This window comes from Coffea eugenioides, chromosome 1 (assembly GCF_003713205.1).
Source record: "Coffea eugenioides isolate CCC68of chromosome 1, Ceug_1.0, whole genome shotgun sequence".
NCBI lineage: Eukaryota > Viridiplantae > Streptophyta > Magnoliopsida > Gentianales > Rubiaceae > Coffea > Coffea eugenioides.
Genome location: NC_040035.1, coordinates 30,483,152 through 30,505,374, shown reverse-complemented (window position 1 = coordinate 30,505,374; position 22,223 = coordinate 30,483,152). Strand labels below are relative to the sequence as shown.

Sequence of the window (22,223 nt, the reverse complement as noted above, 5' to 3'; positions counted from 1 at the left end):
ATGTCGACATTTGTAGATGCCAACCCCCGGTTACTCGGTACGAGAATCATTGGAGTAGAATAACCATTTTTTTTTTTTTATTTTTTTTAACAATATATAATAAAATTCCCTCTAAGAGTAATCATGAGAAGAGTATGACACTTATTAACCATATTAATTTCTTATCTTATAAAATTAGATAAAAAGAAGAATTTTCATCAAATATACAAAATGTAGGCATAATTTTCTCCACTTTACTAGATATACTTTCCTATAGATGTAAAAATTATAATCACATAAAAATCATTTCCAAATTTCATGAGAAAAGAAGTATCAAAACCGCATATATTTATTTCAAAAGGATAAGTGACAAAATTTTATTTATTTATTATAGTTAATAACATATATATGTATAAGGTTTTGGAAAAATTTTGACAGAGTCTCCCCTTAAAAGTGGACTAAATCTCCCTGCCAGCAACCACAAGAAACACCATTTAAGCACAAGAATTATATCAAACACAACTAAAATGACAAGTACCACACATTTCTTCCCCCACACTTAGAATACACATTGTCCTCAATGTGTAGGGAAAGAAAAGAAAAGAAACAAAAGAAAGGAACAAGTGACTCCCCAAGTGAGATGACTGCAGTCCAGTGAAGCCTTGAATCATGAGTCATCGACCGCTCAACCAGCCACAGACAACGATCTACTAGTTACTGCCACAAGTTCCAATATTCAAAATAAGGAATGTAAGTTAACATTTTTCAAACAAAAGATAAAAATAACAAGCAAACAAAAGAAAAGCCAGCCAAAGGGCAGCCTCAATCATCCTCTTCATCGTCATCTTCATCATCATCGATGGGAGGTGGGCGTGTGCCTAAATGATCTTCAATTCGGTCCAGGCGAGTATCCATTCTGGCTAAATAATGGTCGATGTCATCCAAGCGACCGAAAAGCCGCTGCCAGTTGGTCTGTGGCGGAGGAGGAGGTGGTGCTGCAGTAGATGGTCCAGCTCCATCGCGACCATGTCTAGCCTTTTGTCTCCGCTCCTGAACAGGGCGTGGAATGTCTCCCGTACCAATACCAAGGCGGCGAAGAGTAGTGATAGTCATCTCAGCACGTGGTGGAACATACTCCCGCCGCATGCCTTCCAAGGGAACTTCAAAACGGGGGAAGATTAAAGTCAGTAGACGAGGAAATGAAAGTTTGAAAGAAATTGTCTTACGCCTCGCCGTAGACCTAATGTGGCTGATGATGATGTTCGGCAATGAAATTCGAGCATACGGGGAAGTTCGGTTGTGGAACATGTAATCAAGGAAGTAAATATCGCTCTTGCGAACCTCCGTGTGCCCCGTCTTCTTTGGGATGACATTGTGAGCCATCATGTAAATGATAAGCCGATGACGAGGTTCGAATACATTTGCCAATATAGTCTCCTTTCTGGTAGAGCGAAAAGGTTGGTACTCGAGACCAAACCTAGCCATGGCCAATGATGGATCCCACCTCCTATTCGGGGGAACAAACTCCTTCTTCAAGTCTACTGGACGTCCGTCATCCATACACCCCAAAATAGCAGCCAAATCTTGCCGTGACAAGGTGATTCGTCTTCCACGCACCCAGGACTCAATTATTTCTCCACTATGGCGCGCCTTACTTTCAATGTTGGCGTAAAACTCGCGCACCAGGTCTGGGTAGTAATGGTTTGGAAGGGTGAGAATCGGAGCCCATCCTAGCTGAGCAAAAGCTTCTGAGATGTTGTACATCATCTCAACTGGTGGACTGACGTGCATCTCAAACAAAAACTCCAAATTAGCACGCGCCTCATGCCACTCCTGATTCCTGCGAGTGTTGAACCTAGCACTGTCAAATACCGATCTTCCCGCTCCACGGGAGGTGCCCTCACCAGGTCGACGGTTAATTGGTGGAGGAGAAGGTGAATTCTCCTCTTCAGTCACCTCCATCTCTTCATTAACCTCCCTCTCCTCACTACTAGAGGATGAAAGTACCGCTCTTCTTCCTCTTGGCATAGTACCTAAAAAATATTTCAATTATTCACATGTACTACAACTCATTTTTTTGGCAACAAAAGTTCAGCATTAATCCAAATAACCTCAAATACAATTGCTTAAGTTCTAATCATTCAATGATCGTACAAGACATATTTTCTGCCTAAAGTTGCCCAAAATCACCAAATTACACAAGATATGTATCAATTATAATTCAATTAGTGAAAATAGGAGCAATTATGATTATAACTATTTAGAATTAACAATAATAATATGCTTTTAGCTATAATCATGTTTAGGCAAAAATTAAACTAACTAACTCACCAAATCAACCAAATTACTCACTATACACAATGCACATGCTTAAACATCATCAACTAACCATTTTTAACCATAATTTAACATCACCAATGGCTCGAAAACATCCTAGTTCTTTTTTCCAATTTCATCTAAATATAGCAATTGTGAATTTTAAAGTACTTGAAAACCAATAAATTGCTACATTTAAACATTTAAACATGCTTAAACAATCATAATAATCATGAATAAAATCAAAAATAGCCATGAACCTCATCAAATTTTCGAAATTAAAAGATGTCAGATAGCTCAGGATAACAAATATGAACTTCTAAAATCAAAAGATTTGATGAAGAAACTTACCTCAATCACATAGAAGGATGTTTGGTGATGCTAAAAATGCAAAAAGCCCTATGAAACAACCTCCAATTGACCTCCAATTGAAGAAATTAGAGTTTAAGAACCCTAACCTTCAATCCCTCAAAAACCTGATTTTAGGTGTTTTTCTTGGATTTTAATCGGTTAAAAAGGTTGTATGAAGCTCAAAAGGTGTTGGGGTGATGATTTCTAGCAAGATTATGGAGTATAAATGAAAATTTGTGAGTTGGGTAGAAGGAAGAGGGAAAAACGCGGCTGGAAAAATTGGAGAAGTGAAGAAGAAAGGCTGAAATCGCGTTTCTGAATGCTATATTCAGACACGGAAAACGCGACTAAAAACGCGCCTTCAACTCGCGTTTTTTAAGTCGCGTTTCCTGCACAAATCTTGCAGGAATGAAAACGCGACTGTGATGGAAAACGCGACTTCGAGTCGCGTTTCTGAAGTCGCGTGTTTGAGTCTTGATCCAGGCTTGAAAACGCGACTTCCATTAAAACGCGACTTTTGGTCGCGTTTTGAAGGCGCGTTTTCTGTTCTGCAGGTGCAGAATTGAAAACGCGATTCCGAGAAACGCGACTTGTAGTCGCGTTTTCTTTGAAAACGCGTTTTCGGCTTCGATTTTTAGCAGAATTTCAACTTTTGAAAAATTACAAAAGGTACCCCAATGACTCAAAATGCATCATAGATCATTTGTTTGCCAATTTTAATGACTGGAACAAATGTAAAACATTAAAAACATGCATTTTACCCCTTTATAATGAATCAAAAACACCTTTAACGCAAATCGAGGGGTTGAGTTGTTTGATCAAAGTTCGCCTTTTTTGTACTCAATTGGTCATCCTTGCCTTCAATTGCCAACCCTACATTACAAAAACAACAATTTAGCTAAAACATTGATTCAAACCACAAAATCACACCAAGTTAACAAATATAACCTAAATATTGGGTTGCCTCCCAATTAGCGCTTTTGTTTATAGTCGTTGGCTCGACTGAAAAAGTTGAATCACTTTAGAGCATTAGAGAGAGATTTTCTCCCCATGGGTCGAAACTCCCGAACCAATCCACCATGTGGTGAACCATGCATTGATCTTCATAGTCCAATTTCCTCAAATGCCAAGGAGGAATATTAGACTTGTCATAGAGAGGCTCAACTTCACCTTGGAGTGGATTTTGCTTGTCTTTTCTGAATTGGCTCAACTTTTCACCATTTTCTTCATGGAATGGCGAATTTATTAAGCCAACTTCCATCCTTATCTTCTCCTCCTTTGTTCCTACACCATGAAAGTTAGTACCAAGGACATTTATAAATTTAACTTCTTCGGTCCTTTCTTGGTTAACCTTTTCATCATATGGCATATTAGAAACAAGAGCAGTAGGCTCTATATTCCCTTCTTTATTATCCAAATTGAATTCCAATTCCTCACCATTAACCCGTAATATAAGCTTACCTTTTTCTACATCAATCATAGTTCGTGCAGTGGCTAAAAACGGTCGTCCTAGAATAATTGGCATTCTCACATCTTCTTCAATATTTAAGACAACAAAATCCACAGGTATTATAGATTGTCTTACCTTTATGAGCACATTTTCCAAAATACCCGTGGGACGTGTGATTGACCGATCCGCCAATTGCAATGTAATATTGGTAGCTTTTAGCTCTTGAAGTCCCAATCTCCGGGCAACCGATAACGGCATAAGTGACACACTTGCACCTAAATCACATAAAGCATTAGAAAAATGCAATTGACCAATAGTGCAAGGAATAGAAAAACTTCCCGGATCTTTCAATTTAGGAGGGAGTTTATTCTTAATCAATGCACTGCACTCTTCCGTTAATGCTATCATCTCATTATCTACAATTTTCCTCTTCTTTGACATGATGTCTTTCAAGAAACGTGCATAAGAGGGAATCTGTGTTATAGCATCAATGAAAGGAATGTTAATGTGCAATTGTTTAAACATTTTGAAGAACTTTTCAAACTCCCGATCCTGTCCATCTTTCTTCAACCTGTGAGGAAAAGGTATCACATTAGAATTTAATTTGGGATGAAGTGCATCAATATCAATGATAACATGATCATTTTGACTTTCTTGCTCCCCTTCAATTGCTTGCTTCTTGTCTTTTTCACCACCTGAATTTTCAAAATCGAATCCCTCAACCGTTTTACCGCTTCTAAGAATGATTGCATTGACATGCTCTCTCGGATTCACTTCGGTTTTACTTGGTAATTCACCAGGGTTTCTATTGTTGATCACATTGGCAATTTGACCAATTTGAACCTCCAAGTTTCTGTACATCCCAGCTAATTGGTCCAACCGCCCCTCAACTCGCTCGAATCTATCCGAAGTCACCTTAGCAAGTTTTTCCACCGCGATCTCCCAACTTGGTTTAGTTTCAGCCTGTGGTTGCCTTGGTTGAAATCCCGACGGATTGGTTGGCCTTTGTTGATTGCCTTGATCTTTCCATCCAAAGTTTGGATGATTTCTCCACCCCGGATTGTAAGTATTCGAGTAGGGGTTATTTTGAGCATTACGATTGTAATTATTGACGAATTGTACCTGTTCAGAATCAACACACTCATTACTATCATGTTCACCTCCACATATAGAACAACATGCTACATGTGCATTAGATGAACTTGGACCAACTCCACCTTGTCTACTTAGCAATTTCATCACATTATTCATTTGAGCACTCAACATATTGAGAGTGTCCATTTCGATCATACCTGCGTGACGTCTTGTATTACCTCTCTCATTGGCCCATTGGTAGTTATTTGCGGCCATTTCTTCTATCAAATTCTGAGCTTCTTGGGGTGATTTACCCATTAAAGCTCCACCTGCGGCTGCATCGATCATAGTTTTAGTAGAAAAAACTAAACCATTATAGAAGGTTTGTATGATTAACCATTCCGGCAGTCCATGATGTGGACATTTCCGAAGCAAATCTCTAAACCTTTCCCATGCCTCATATAATGATTCACCTTCCAATTGGCTAAAACTAGTGATATCCATTCTAAACTTAGCAGTCTTACCTGGTGGAAAATACTTATTTAAGAATGCTCTTGATAGTTCATCCCATCCAGTGAAAGTATTAGGAGCATGAGAGTGTAGCCAAAGTTTGGCCTTATCTCTCAATGAAAATGGGAACAATCTTAGCCTTATGGCATCATCACTAACTCCATTCATTTTAATTGTATCACAAATTTCCAAGAATGTAGCTAAGTGTGTATTAGGATCTTCTACTGCATTACCTCCAAATTGAGATTGTTGAACCATTTGGATAAGTGATGGTTTAATCTCAAAATTGTTAGCATTTACCGTAGGCCTTACTATGCTTGTTTGAGATCCTTGTGTTCCCGGTAGAGTATAATCTCGTAGAACTCGCCTATTTGGGTCATTTTCGGCCATTTCTTCTTCAAATGGTAGTTCTATCAAAATTTCCTCTATCGGTTGCCAAATCTCTTGTTCCTCTTGCTGTTGTGTGTGCCTCCTTTGTCTACGTAGTGTCCTCTCAATTTCTGGATCGAAAGGTGCGACTTCTCGAGACTCCCGGTGCATACACTACAAACAGAAATAAGGGATATTATGCAACTTCAATGGTAAAAAAAAACTGATTATAATATAAGATTAAATATAATCTAAAAAAAATAAAGCTGTCTAAATTAATAAAGATGATTAGGCTCTAATATTGCCGCTCCCCGGCAACGGCGCCAAAAACTTGACGGGTTTTCACTTTAAGTGCAAGTTTAATTCCGATTTTACACCCGTTGGACTGCAAGTATACAGGTCGCAATTTTAGTACAAGATGCGTATCGGGTCGATCCCACGAGGAGCAATTTAAACAATTACTAAGCCCTTGTTCTCTCTATTATTTAGACTTACAATTAATTTTTGAGCAGAGAAAGTCTAATGCTGTAATCTACAAATCTGATATACAAATCTAGTTTAACAAATGCTGAATGCAAATAGAGAAATTTCACTTAATGAAGATTCTAGGGATGTAGATTCCACTTATGGCATAAACTACACAAATGAATGGATTTACTTCTTGCTATTATTCTTGCTTAACCAGAGATTTATTTCCAAGATTACCAAGTCTCATTTTCATGATGAAATGGCTTAGAGCAATATAGATTTCCCTATTTTCATGGTGAAATACTACTACTACTCCGTTTTATTTCATGAAATGCTCAATAATCCACCTAAGTGTATCTCTATTTTCATGAACATACAACTCAAGCACTACTCATGTGTTTCAATTGTTATTACCAATTCTCATTGAATAATAACACTATAAACATGCTATTGGTGATCAATCAATAACAAGAAATCACAGCTACACAAGTAGACAAGTTAACTCAAGATATAACAAGTGTAAATCACATTCAATTAGTATTATTTAGCCATAAGTTTCATCTACTCCCTAGATGAAGGAGTTTAGCTACTCATGAATGATTTAACAATCAAATTCACAAGTTTATTACTGCAAAACATCATAAAGTACAAGTATAAGAAAGATAAAAGAAAGCTTAGCCAATTGAAGGTGAAGCTCTCCAATTCCTGCTATGTTCTTGCACAATATGATTACAAGTGAAAACTCTAAATGCTTATCTAAGAACTCTTAACTAGAGAGAAAACTTGTTGCAAGAAGGAAAACTAGCTACGTCTGGTCCTCCTGGCTTCTCCCCTGTATTTCTGCATAAAAGGTGGTAGAAATTCCATTCCTCTCACTTCATAATTTCCTCCACTCAGATTTTGTAAAAAGAAGTCAAAGATATGATGTTTCCTTTTGTCCACACTCATTTGGTCTTCTCTTTTATTGCAGAAGCATGTGCACCGAATTCCCTTGCATCTTATAGCTGGAAAGTGGTATGCACACAAGAGAATTGACTGAGTCAAATTGCAGAATTTCGGCTATAAAACGCGCCTACACAAAACGCGGTATAAACTCGCGTTTTGTCTACTCGCGTTTTCACTCTGGCCTTATTTCAACTGCGATTTTCTCCATGATAAAGGCCAAACTAGCTTTTGTGCAAAACACAAAAGTTGTAGCCCTTTGAGTTAGCTTTCCAATGCTTCAAGAATCATCCAAATCGGAGCATTGTAACCTGAGATATGATCGAAATACTGTCACCTGTTCAAACCTCTGTTTTAACTTCCGACCACAGAATGCAGCTTCTGTATTCCAACGTTTTGCCCATGAAGATGGCAGAAATGGATTTCGATGTATTCATACGAATTGTAGGTCTCTTTCTTAGCTTTAAAATGGTATAAAGATCACCTCAATCCGATAAGTGTAGCTCCAGATATGGTCAAAATACTGAAGAGTGTCAAAACTGACTTGTATTGCATTTCCTCACTTGAACGTTTTTCACTTCATTCTTCTTGTTGCCACTTGAATTTATCACCAAATCTCTATTTTTTACCTCATTTGACATCCTTTGGTGATTGAATCATCATTCCTGCATAAAAATGAAGTTTTTACCATTAAAATCAATAGAAATGCAATATTATCCACTTTTACCAAAAATATATAATTTTACCAAAAACCTCTTTATTTTAATTATAAAACTAAATAATCAACTCAAAATTAACTAATAAAATGCACTTAAAAATACGTAAAATAAACTCTTATCAATTATTGTACAAGAGCTTCATTAGTTTCACCAACCTATCCCAACTCTTCGAGAAGTTTAGAACACAAGCTCTCAGCATGTCCTCCAATATCTGTACAATTCTTTCTAACTATCTATTCATTTAGGGATAGAAGGCGGTATTTAATCTTAAATATCAATCCCTATAATCTCTTGGTAGGATGACCAAAATCTAGATGTGAATTTAGGGTTTTAATTCCACACTACTTTCACAATTCATTTTCAGACTAGGTATCACATTCTCTTCCCCCCTTTTAAAGGTTTCGTCCTCAAAACCTAAAAGACATAAACATCAAGATAAGTTAACAAAATTTCCAATGTTCTTGCAATACATCTTTGGAACTATTCCTACAATGTCTCAATTGGATTCCCTTCTTTAATTTCATCAAGCTTCTGTTGCGCACTCTTATTTTTCTCAATACCTTCCATCTTCATGTTTATATAGCTCAGATGAACATAATATCTCTCACAAATCCGGTGTTCTAAATATCGGCTTATAATGCTCTATAAATATCAACCTATAGAAAAGATACCAGAGACACTAACAGTACCATTTCTTCTCTTGTCACACATTTTATCACAACTTACTTATCCACTATCACAAAATAATCCTTATCTTGATATATGGGTTCCTGCCCACTGTATTTGTAATTGGTGATGGAAATCTCTTATTTCCCTCAAATTTCATATATATCTCATTTCAAATTCCAAAGAGATCAATAATATCTCAAATAGCATCACTCCTGTTTTCAGATCTTATAACCTAAGTTATTATACCACTAAATGACATGGGAATCTTATTTCCTTTGGTCATTTTTTTTCCTAGCTCAATTCAATTTTCGAAAATATTAATATCTCAAATATCATTTCACAAACTTCTTGATGATACAAAAATATAGAAAATTTTATACAAAAATTATCACCAAATTCTCATATAGGAAATTAATAACTTTATCATAACCTTGGTAAAGTATTATCTATACATAGAATTTCAAACTCACACAATTTTAGAAAACTGAAAGTGTTTTGAAATACATAAGTCAACTAACTATACTTCTTTCAGCATTAGAATTTAGAGTACAAAGAGAATTTATCAAGAATTATTGTTAAATTTTTTTATACGATAAGAATTTTTTTTTTTTTTCCAGAATACATTCAGCTAAAGCTCTTTTTGAGATTGGATGAGTATATAAAAAAAAATATTTTGCACAGGATTATAGGATATAATTATTTAATGTATTTTTTTTTCTTATAGATATATACATATATATTTAGAAACTATACTTACCAAGTACCTGCAAGGTAAAGGTACATATTTAAAAATTCTGATTAAAAACTATTTGTGCAAATAAAATTTTGGTTTCACCATTTACTCATTTTTAGGTAAAAAGTATGTAAAATTATATATTGTAAGAAATTTATAAATATATTTTCTTGAGCAAGATGTAATAATACTTGAACTAATAATATCAACTAGTTTAAAAAAAATGTCTTGAGCATTAGATCTAATTATCGTAAACCTCAAATAAGTCAACAGAATTCCAAGATCCAACATATATTGCATACGTACTTTAATTTCCTTAGTACTTTCAATTTCCTGCAGACAATACTTCAAATATATATAACATTTCCTACACATCCGACATCTTAAACTTAAAATTTGCAATCAAAATCATATCCAATAAAACAACATCATAAACACCAATTGTACCATTTCAACTATTCACACATGCAAATTTTCAAGCCTATTTATTTAGTCACAATTGAGCATTTCCTAGGGTGTACTTCATCTAAAGAGTAAATCGTACCTCAAACTCTGTTATCATTAAATATTATGAAAATCTCTTATTACACAATATTCTATCCAACCTCATTCCCATTTTCTAAAAGCACTAATACTACAAATATCATTCAACATATATCTAGATCGCATAACCTAAGCATTAAAAAAAATCACATGAATCTCTTATTTCCTTTAATCCCCTTTTTCTTTTCATCTTGTTTCAATTCTCAAAACCCCTAACCTCAAAAAAACCATTTCACATACTTCCGGACCATATCACCTAAGCTCTGATACCACTAAAAATGTCACGCCCCGAGCCCGCACGTGCCCGTTAAATGACATCCGCCGTACTCCAAAGTCCCACTCAGGAATACAAGGCTACATTAACTAATTTAACTTGACAGTACTAAATAATTTAAACAAATAAAGTGCGGTTCGAATTACATATAAAAGGAAGTCTACGAATATTCAAGACGTTCGTACATTTTTTTTCTCCAATTGAAACAGCGGAAATAAAAGTAAATAAGACTAACACTAGGAGTAGCTAGCCTGCCAACTTCTATGTACCTAAACTAATAAAAGTCCTCCTCAGGGTCTTCTATGTAAACCAATTCATACTCTTCAGAATCTGCAAAAATGGTAAGGAGTGGGTTGAGCGACACATCGCTCAGTAGGTAATATTTACCCCTCTGTTGGACCATGCACTCTTAGTTTTATAGATACATATATATAGAAGTACAACTCAAATCGTTTGCAAATCATTCACATCCATAATTTTGAAAGTAGCGTCATTTATAAAACAATCATTAGTAAAGAAATGACAAGCAGTTCAAAAGGCATCTTATTGATATTTATACATGAGAAATTGTAACGTCAAAAATCACTTTATAACAATTCATAAGTCTCTTCATATCCATTCATAAATGATCCTGTAAAACGTTGCATAGCAGTTCATAGATCATTTCAAATCAGCTCATAAGTCTCATTTCAAACCAATTCATAAATCATTCCATATCGGCTCATAAATCATTCTTTCAGATCAGCTCATAACAAGTACATGTAATGACCGGCTACTGAGTACTCAGCCTAGAGATTAAACCCCTTCTAGGTGGGCGACCAATAGATTTCGCGACTATCGATTGATCTCATTTCATTCTTGGGTCAATCGGCCGGACTTTATACCAAGCTACCATGACCTTGTCAATCGGCTGGGCTCTATACCAGGCTACCATGACTTTATCAATCGGTCAATCGGCTGGGCTTTATACCAGACTACCCTGACCTTGTCAATCGGCTGGGCTCTATACCAGGCTACCATGACTTTATCCATCGGTCAATCGGCTGGGCTTTATACCAGGCTACCATGACCATTATACAGGACTATAGCTCCTACCGTCTATCCCATGACTGTTTTGAGCTTTACTTGTCAAAAATTCATTCCACGCACCACATATATATATCTTTGAGTACATAAAAGGTTCAACTCATTTGGTATATAATAACATTTCAAATAAGTCACATGGTCCTTTTTGTATAGTAAAATATAACTTTCATAAATATCAAGTAAAGCATTTAATCAAACACCTTTCAAGTCAACACAACAAAATAGGATTGAAAACAAGAATTTCATTTTGCACATTTGAAATCTCAGAAGGGTAAGTACCACCTACTTCTGTTTGGCTGCTCGAGTGGAACTACCTTAAATCCTTGTACCGTACCTATCAAATGCATGAGTTCCCTAATTAGTTGTTACTTCCTATAGATGTATAAATATATAACCTCTAAGTAAGTACAAGATTCATATCTAGACCATTGTATGGACCCTAATAGCATTTCCCTCCAATCGGATGATTTCTATTTTTTTTTGGAAAGTTTCTATTTTAGAAAGTTTCTTAATTTGGAAAGTGTTCATTTTGTAAAGTTTCCTAATTTAGAAGAAAATAATTATTCACAATCCTGTTTATTATCCTCACTACTATCTTACTATATTTACTTATAATTTATGACTATCCATTATTATTATTACCATCCCCGTCGTCGCTAATTTATTTTATTATCACTTATATATATGTTAGATAGTTACTATTACCTTTCCCTTTATTTCCACTTTTAGGCGTGTATAGGTGTTATTATTATTTATGTATACATGTACATATATATATATATATATCTATATATATTGACCTATTATAATTATTATTGTCTTAGTTTATTCCACTCGTATTATATTTGTATCTTTGTTTATATCCTTAATTCACTTCCTCCATGCCCATATTGTTATTATCCTTACTATTATTGTTTATTAATTATTATTTACTATTATTATTATTATTATTATTATTATTATTATTATTAATATTAGTGTATCGTCAGCATTATTATTTACTACTACTATTATTATTATTATTATTATTTTAAACGTTTCGTTTAACAATTTAGAATTTATCTCACCTCATCTACATTAACCTCATAAGGCTAAATTAAGATATCCTAGATTTTTCTTTAAATATCTTAGACGTAATTAATTAAATAAAAGTTTTACATGACCAATACTTGAATTCTAACAATTTCTTTAAATTGGGTCCTGAATTTTAATACCCATGATCACCTATAAAAATGGACTAGTTATATTCAAAATTTATTTATTAAATATTTATTTATTTTATCTTATATTTGGTTAACATCTAAATTATCCCTTTTTCCTCTTCGGGTGAGAGCCATGGTTGGCCAGAACCATTTCCTTTTAGACCATGGTCGTCACAAACCATTTGTTTGACCAAGGTCTGGCAACAACATTCCTTCCATTGGTTGGCCGAAAAGGCCAACCATTTCCTATGTCCATTGTCGCCAGCAAGTGCTGGCGACATCAACTTTCAATTTTATTTTATTTTATTTTTTTTGTCTTGGGTTGGCCGAAAGTCCAACCCTTGGAATTCTTCCTGTGGCGTTGCCTCTGCAACGCCTGGCCGAAACAGAGCAGTGGAAGCCGCCGCTGCTCTTCCCTTTCTTTCTTTCTTTTTTTAAAACAAATTCAAACACCCTATAATATCAGGGTTAAAATCAACCCCCTATTCCTATTAATCCAGATACGAATCTTATCAAAACATACATATCTACACCTATATAGCAACGATACATGCTCATAAAATTATTAGAACAATTGATACAACTACTAAAACTTAAAAGAGAGGTTCTCTTGTGTGAACTCGAGACTTACAGGTTTAGGTGCTAGTCGTCGGATCAATTGACGGTGTTGCCTGCTTCTCCTTCTCTCCTCTCTGACGACTCTTGCTCTAGGGAAGTAGACGAAAGAAAAGTAAGGCTAGGGTTATTTTCCTGTCTAGGGTTTTAATAAAATCCTAAACCTAGCGCTACTTATTAGTAGGTGGCTTGGGTAAGAGTTTTCATTTATTAGACCCCTTACCCTATTTAACCTAACCTGCACTTATGTTTGCTTTTACCCATAATAAATTACCATTTAATTAAATTGGCAAGATAAAATGAGCCCAAAAATCGTGGGTTTTACAGAGTTGATAGGGTCGACGCTAGCCATGATACATTTGACATTTAGATGCACCATGTGGAGGATCGATTGTGCATTATTCCTCAGCCACAATCTATTCCTGAGGACCAAGTTGATGGTAGAGAACTCGAGAGGCCAAGTGGAGGAGGTAGTCCGGCGGCTTGACATGATCTACCTTGACTTGGCCTTCGAGCCTTTTATTTTCTCTAACTTTCTTGCTTCCATGAACAATTGTAGCTTCTTTTAGTTTTCTTTTTAAATACTAATGGTTATGTGAACTTATGAAGTCACTACTTATGAACTATGTGCAGTACTAGTAGATGTGTAGATTAATGATTTGTGATTTATGGCTGAACTGGACCTCAACCTTTGACATTTGAAGAGTATTTCTTTCATTTGTTAGTTTATCTTTCTCTACACATTGAGAACCATGTATATTTTAAGTGTGATAGGAGAGTTTAAATTTGTGCTACATGTGGTTGTGTGCATAAATTACTTGGATTCGGTATTGCAAATATTACTTGTGTTGAAATTTGTTGCAATTCGGGTTTGTTAGTAGGGAGTTTCGTCTAGTTATAAGAAAAAACTCTGCTAAATAGTTTTCAAAATCTTGTCCAAAATTGCAAATGACCCCAAAAATTTTTAAAAATTTTCAATTTGATCCAAAAATGCAAAAGTTGAAACCATTAGCATTCAGTTTCCCTTTTTTAACTAAATATATGTGACTTGAAAAATTAAATTTTCATTTGACTTGGAAATAGTTATTGTGTGATTAGGATTTTTGCATTTTAGAAAGTATATCAAATAAAATGGGAAAATTGTGCCTAAAATTTTGCTTGTTGAATGAGATTTCTCGATTTCACTTAATCTTGTAAGTAACTGATTGATATAGTTAATAGAATTATCCTCTTCTTATAATTTATCTTATAGAGGGATCAATCAAAAAATTACAAAAAAAATATATATGAAAAAAAAAGTTATTCTACTCCAATGATTTAAGTACTAAATAACCAGAGGTTGCCATCTAAAAATGCTAACTTTTGCGTCAAAAGGTACTTGAATTAATAGTAAGATAAACAATTCAAATAAGTGAAGTGTTGAATAACTGGTGGCTCGTATCTAAAAATGTAGACCTTCACATCAAAAGCCATTTTCCCTATTTGAGTAAGTCAAATATGAATACATCCCTTTTAGTGTTGAAATTTTAAGAAAAAGAAGATTCTGGAAGAGGAAAGTTTTGAATTGAAAAAATTAAGTTTAACCTGTTAAAATTAGAGTATAATTGTCTATCTTTTACTTAATATTATGAGTATTTAAGGAAAGTTCAATGATTGCATTACGATGATTTACCAAGTTATGAGGAATTGAATTCTAAAACTTCACATGATTTATTTCAAGTAATTGAATCATTGTTAATTGGTTTTTCCTAATGCTTGATGACAAGTAATGATTCAAGTATGGGGGAATTTGATAACTATTTTATTTACGCGTTTTAAGTGTGTTTATTTATTTAGTTTTGGATTGCTTTTCAGATTCTTAAGTATGAATTTTGCTCTTTTAAGCTACTGTTCCATTTTATAACCAAAACTTGCATTTCAGCATCTTAATGTGCAAAACTTGTAACATTTGCAGGATTTGGAGATTAATGATCACTTTGGATCAAGAAAAATTCATACAATAACATTGATGTTATTCAAGGATGATTTGGAGATGACAAAAGAAACAAGTGCATTCTCTGAGTAGAAAATAGGACCTAAATATGCTGGGGAACCTATGTTTTAGTTCTTCATTTTAATTGGAGCAGAAAAGGACGAACAAAATATAGGTGAGGCAATATGCGGGTGAAATACGCAACCTTACTCCTACATAATAACCCCGCGTATTCTTAAGGTGGTTATGCAACTTGTATAGCCACTTGCTCTATTTTTCTATAGCTTTTACATCTCAATTCTTAGCTAAAATTTCGGTTGTAGCTACTCAAGAAAGTTTAGAAAAGTGTGAAGAATCTTTATGCCATCTCAAATGAAGACTTTTGGTCCTTCTAACATCTATATATATTCATTGTGTTGGAAGATCAAGAGAGCTTTTTGGAGAGTATTCTTAGACATTGAAAAACCTTGAAAGAGGTAGTTTAGACAGAAGAAGAGCTTGTAAACTTAATAGATTGAAGCAATATTGTAAAAGGAAACTTGTGGAGATCATCTTGAATAAGAATCTTTCATCCTTTACTATTTACATTTTGTTATCAGTCGCACATTTTTCTGTAAGTTATTTTCTCCTAAGGTGAGAATGAATTTATTTGCATCATGATATGAAGTGATTTTTGGTTGATTTGTGCTATCTTGTGAACTTATTAGTTCATCCATCTATGCTTTATATTTGGCTTGATAACCAACTATGAATGATCTAATCATTTATTGTGCATATGCAAGTGTTGACCAAAATTCATGAACCCTAAAGATCATGTTCACGAAAGTAGTAGATGTATTTAGGTGGATTTTATTTAACTACTTCATAGATCTTAATGAGTTTATGTCAAGTTAACTCATCATGCAAATAGGTGAAGGCTCAGTGCGAGTATGTTTGGATAAGGGCGAAAGCATTATTCGAATAAAATTGGAAGAAATCCTTGACAAGTCACATGTTTAAGGCATTAATCAACCGGATTATTCTTAATTTTGAGCAACAAAGGATTCGTAAACCTTAGAAAATTCTTCTCCTAAATTCACCATTGTCAATTACTCGCTTAATTTAGTATAATTAGTAGTGTATTGCTTTTACTTAATTTTTTTGAGTGTTTAGATAATAGAATAAGTTTAAAAAGTAGAAATAATTGCTAGATTCCCTTAGGGATTGACCCTAATTATCACTATATTTATTTGACCATATACTAGCAGTAAAATCAAGATAATTGAGATTAATTGATTTAATAATTAGAAATTTTTAACTCAAAAGCTGAAACCACATCCTCTAGAATTGCATCTCATTCTATGTCATCAAGCTATGATCTCATCTAACTTACATTCTCTAAGCTGGACATCTGCTTTCCCAGAGCCCTTTACACTGAGGACATCGCAACATTCTGCTCTTTGAACCTGAAAAAAGAAAAGAAAAGAAAAGAATGTTAAGTTAATTATTTTTCTCTTGTTTGTAAAATGATCTACTTATACGGGAATACTCTTCATCTTTACATCTTTTTATAGTGATAGAACTATAAATGAGTTAGATCACGTATTAATAAACCAAATAGAGCTATTATTCCCTCAATTAGGTCTTACATTGCAAAGGAGTAATACTCCATGCTTAATTTTTTTTATTTTGTGCTTTTTGTAATGGAGATTAGGCTTTAATCCTCTTCACTTTATTTCATGATTACTAAAACTTTGAACTGGCATCCCTCTCCTATATATAAGATTTTCCAAAAAAAAAAAAACTGGAGTTGTTATTTCTAATCTTCTGTATTTTCACGTTCCTGTTCGAAAGAAGGAGAATAAACTTCCTCCATTATTTTAATAGAAACCACAAAGTTGACGGTGCGCTCAATTAAATAGAAACCAAATAGGGACCAAAGCCAAATAGGAACTATTAAAATATATGTAAATTAAACAGAAAATAAGTACAGATATAAAGTGGAAATTCTTACATTTAAGGCTAATCTTGAGTGCGTTGCGAACGATTTTTTAACCAAAATTGCTGAAATAGTTGCTTCAAAATGATTAATTTCTTGAAATAATTTTACTGTATTACTTTCTACTTAAATCTACCAGTTCAGAAGATCTTCCAGAATATTAAAAAAATCCACAGAAATGCAGGTGTATTTCATTGTTTTAACTTTTTAACTTACCTCAGGCCGCTTGGTTGCTGGTGAGAAAACGTGAACCTGTGAGACAAATTCAGCAGAATGGTTACCACTTGCAGGACAAGCCGGTAAATTTCGAGGTGCTGATCTTGCATAGATGGTAAGAATTTCGTTGTTTGATGTTTCCTTTATTGACTCGAAGAAAAAGACGTGAGGAGCTTCACAAGGATCACCAAACGGGCGTCTGGTGTTAAACATGAAAAGTGGTGGCTTGTTGCTCCTTGACCATCCCTGGAACGTTTCAATTGGGGTCATCAGCCAACTTCTGGCCATCACTTTTTCATAAATATGGGCAGAATATCCCCAGGAAACGGAAAATGTCCAGTTGGTTGGTCTATGGTGGCAAATTGTTTGCTGAAACAGGCGTGATTGATCGACATTTCCTGCTTTCATGAGGTGCTGTGCTGATTGAAATCTATCTTTTTTAGGGAATATTGGATCTAACACATCCCAGTGGTGTATAGACAAGACGAGCTCTTTGGGATGGGATGATAAGAAACCTGAATAATCACCTCTTAAGTCGTTCTGCAATGAATAATTATTACTGTGAATGTTATAAATTATACGTTTATTGGCATTTGATTAAAAAAATCAAGATTAGAATAAAAGATAAGTGCAGCTGATAAAAAAAATGCAAATAGCAAAACGAAAGATGTATATATCCATGAAATTAGCTGTAATAAAAAATTGGAGGAATGCTTATGAAAGAAAATTTACCTGATGAACACCTTTATGGGGTGTTAAATTAGCTCCAATATCAGCTAAACAGGCCATAGTCATTAGATCAGCCGAAAGGTTTGAATATTTCCTGAGGCAGCGATCCATATCTCTTACAAGTGCTTTTGCCAAAGGGTAACTAAGAATAATCCCACCTCCACCAAATGCCTGGTTAAAATTGAACCAATAATTGGACAAAACAAATTCAGATGGATACCCAATGTAGTAGTACTTTGTATGATCATACTTCGAAAGAACATGAACCAGATTATCTACAAAAAACATTGTATCATCATCGCCCATGATTATCCACCTTATGCCTTCATGTTCCTCACGAAACAATTCCAATATCCCATGTACCATTCGAGGCATGAGAGCACTTCTCGGCCTGATTTCTTGAATCAATTTGCTGAGATCATCATTCATTCGATACTGAGGAGACTTTGGAGACCATGGGAGAAGATCTCCTGTAGGTTCTCTATCAATGTAAACGTATCCCCTTGTTATGTTTGGTCTCCACCAAGCCTCCAAGTAAGCCTTTCTGAAGTGGTATGTTTTCTCAGAGCCTTGGAGACCAAAAGCTAGGTGACTAACATTTGTGGGAACATCATCAACAGTAGATGCAGGTTGTGAAGATGAAGGGCTTATTTTCCAGGTTGACAAAAACCCTGAAGCCTTACATGTTGGATCATTGAAAAACAAAACAAGAATGGCAAAAATTATTAGACCTGAAATCACAAATACTCTGCAGAGGTTTCTGACTACAAAATTGTCTGACCACAAATTTACTTTTTCTTTGAACTCTGAAACGTTGGCCCCTGCTGTTGACGCCATTTAGAGCTATTGAATTTTTGTCCTAGAATACACAAACCAAAAGAGGAACATGTGAACTATGGAATGTGATGCATTGTTCCAATAGATTGTACTAGTATTTAAGGTTGGTTTACTAAGCCTCATTAATAGTCTTCAGTTGGCTAACTCAATCCCTTTTGAGTGAAAGAATGATAAAGTGGTTTTTACATTTGTAACAAAAAGGAAGAAGGATTAATTAGATTTTTCTTTGTTGTTATGGTAATTATATTTCTATTTCACTTTCAAAACATTATTCCTTATTCTTGAATTAGACGTATCATGCAACTATAATACTATACAAAGTCACTGACCAATTGCGGAATGAACGGATCTATCAATTCTTCCAATACAATTAAATATTGTTTTATTAGATCCCAAGGAAAGGTGCAAGCTATACAGAAATAGCAAATTTTTGACTTGCATTGATAGCTAAATTGGTTAAATATTCTTTTTGTCCAGAGTTTCACCGAAAATGTTTAAATTACGTCTTCTAAAAATACTTATGGAACAACTAAGAGGTGCTAATATGACACATGTAATAGCTCGAACAAAATTCCTAAGCAACAGCATGTGATTATATAACATATGTGAAGTAACTGGAATCCACATAAAGAGATCGACATAATTAAAATGGTCACTGTTTAGATACACACTTGAATTTTGATCAACTTTAGCTGCAAATATATTAACTTTTGAGATGCTATTTAGCCATAAAAAAAACACAAAAAGCAAGAGGGGTGAGTGGAGTGGTTGCCAATGTTAGGGGTGTGGGGAGAAAGAAGAAGAGCGGAAAGAAGGGAAAAAAAGAAAAAAAAAATCTTCAAAACCTCAAATAAATAAAAGGTTTTTTTACAACTTTTACAATAAACTATAATAAAATTTTATATAAATATCCAAAACTACACCATCCAAAAAGACCCTTTGATTTGTCAATATTGTAATTTGTGCATGGCTTCAACTTCAAGGTAACCCCGACAAACAACTACAAGGAAATGACGTAGAAGACACGGGGAAGAAAGGCATGCAAGATACTTAAGAATGAATGGACTAGTCATCATGGCTTCAATTGCCATGAAACTCGTGTAGCTAACCGTTGTGGGCTGGCCTGGGGTTCGATTTGAACCAAAGAGGATGGACCATCAGAGCTGGCAACACCTTCATGTTAGGAAATTGGCTTAATCTCTTATAGACAGGTTTCTTATTTTATGGAAAGTAACTAGTTTCTTAATTAGTTTTAGTTATTTGAAGTAGTAACCAAGGAATTTTCTATTTTGTTTAGAATTTAGAAGTTATTTTCTATTCTGTACAAGTCTAAGCATTAGTACTAGTTTCCTGTTGTTATTTGAGTTTTGATCAAATAATATTTTCTATAAATAAAAGGGTTGGCATATTACATAAGGGACACACAAGAGCACATAAAAGGCGACATATAGCCTTATAAATGAGGTGAGAGGGGGTTTTTGGAAGATGAGAGATGGTATACAAGGGTTGGATTTGGGTTCAAATTATATTCTTGAGTAGGGTTTTCCTCTCATAATAAATAACGAGTTTCTCTCCATGGACGTAGGCTCAATGATGGAGTCGAACCACATTAAATTTTATGTGTCGTTTATCTTTTATGTTTATGTCTTATTTGTCATTAAATTGTTATGTACTTGATATCTTAATAATTGTGTGTTCCGCACTTGAATCCCTAACACTTCACAGTTAGTGGCCAACTAGCTCGACCAATTGACGCAAGCAATCTTTACCTATGGTAGTCGGTGCTGATTTGGCAGCTGGTACCCTTCACTCCTGAATTGACTTTACTTCCCTGGTGCTGGAGTCTCCAGCTTAACACTACTCAAGGTCAGGGTTCAAACCTCATTTAAAGTGAAAAAAAATTGAAAGAAGATGTCAGAATATCCATTTTGGTTTAATCAATATACCTGCTAACCCAACCTCTTTAGGCTCCCTTTTTCTGTAAAATAGGACGGATTAAGTTATAAAAATATTATCGTTACGACAAAAAAAAAAGTCTCCAGCTTAATACCCTATCAATATGGTTAAGAACTTAATGCACAACACTAATATGACTAGAAAATAAATGAAAACAAATAGAAATTCTAAACAAAACTATAATAGCTACCCTAATTAAGAATTCTAAACGGCTTCTCGAGGTACATTATGGAGGGTATATGGTTAGGTTCAAACCTTGAGGTCCCTTGTTCCACTTGTCGAGTTCTGTGGAGAATCTTGATGCAGAAACAACAATTAAATACGTCTACAAGCTTTCTATGAATTTTGTATAGCCACGCCTTCCTCACGAACCTTTGTGTCTTGTCAAGATTTTAGGTTGTGTTTGGATTGCAATTTTTCAGAGTTTTTGTAGAAAATATACTATATCGATTTGATATATATGAGGTAAAAAAGAGGTAAAAAAGTGATTGAGAAATGTGTTCACGGAAATGGATTGACAACTTGGTAGTTTGACTTAAATATCTTGATGGAAATTGATTGTTGAACTTAATTGATCAACCTTGACAACTGGAAACATGGAAATAGATTGTATGACTTCAGCCTTGATAGCCTTGAGAAAAGAAAAGAATACATCTATTTTCTAGGTCAAAATTAGATACAGTGGCATGGTGTGCGGTGACCCTTCAGTGAAAAGAATACATTCTTTTCTTTGTGAAAATTGGATACAAGGGCATGGTGTTTAGTGGCCCTTCATCCAGCCATTGATGAGTAGACTAATGAGCATCCACCAACACTTGTGTCGATATGATCTAATAAGATTATCTATAACAAAAACAAAAAACAAAACTAAATTATCTACAACCTAAAGCTCCCAATATTAAGAAAATTTTGGGCAAATGTTGTGTACCCTTTTGTTGAATAAATATGTATTTGTGATTTAATGAATAGGTTAAAATCTAGTTTCTTTGATTTCATTGAGTGCAAAGTTAATCTTATTTTGCAGAATGTTTAATTTCACATGCCAAAACTGGATTCAATTTGAAGTCGTTTAGTTGAGTGGATTGTGTGGAGGCCAATTGTGGATTTGTCCACCTCGGCAACCCCTCACCTCGGCAACCGTCTTGGGGAGCAGGACGCCAGGACGCCTGGACTCCCTGGTGGTCAAGAGGGGCCTTTTTGTGGAGGCCAATTGTGGATTTGTCCACCTCGGCAAC

At 34.7% G+C, this 22,223-nt stretch overlaps 1 protein-coding gene and 1 non-coding gene across 2 annotated transcripts; one reads left to right on the top strand and one right to left on the bottom strand.

Moving 5' to 3' along the window:
* Positions 1–801: 801 nt before the first annotated feature.
* Positions 802–19,032, bottom strand: LOC113770216. Its single transcript, XM_027314624.1, has 4 exons — positions 18,199–19,032; positions 17,467–18,006; positions 16,645–16,717; positions 802–974 (listed from the first exon to the last, which is right to left on the bottom strand). Exons 1-4 carry the CDS (start codon positions 19,030–19,032, stop codon positions 802–804), a joined length of 1,620 nt encoding a protein of 539 aa, XP_027170425.1.
* LOC113753280 lies at positions 5,577–5,683 on the top strand. Its single transcript, XR_003465014.1, has one exon. It is a non-coding gene; the product is annotated as a small nucleolar RNA R71 (small nucleolar RNA).
* Positions 19,033–22,223: the final 3,191 nt, after the last annotated feature.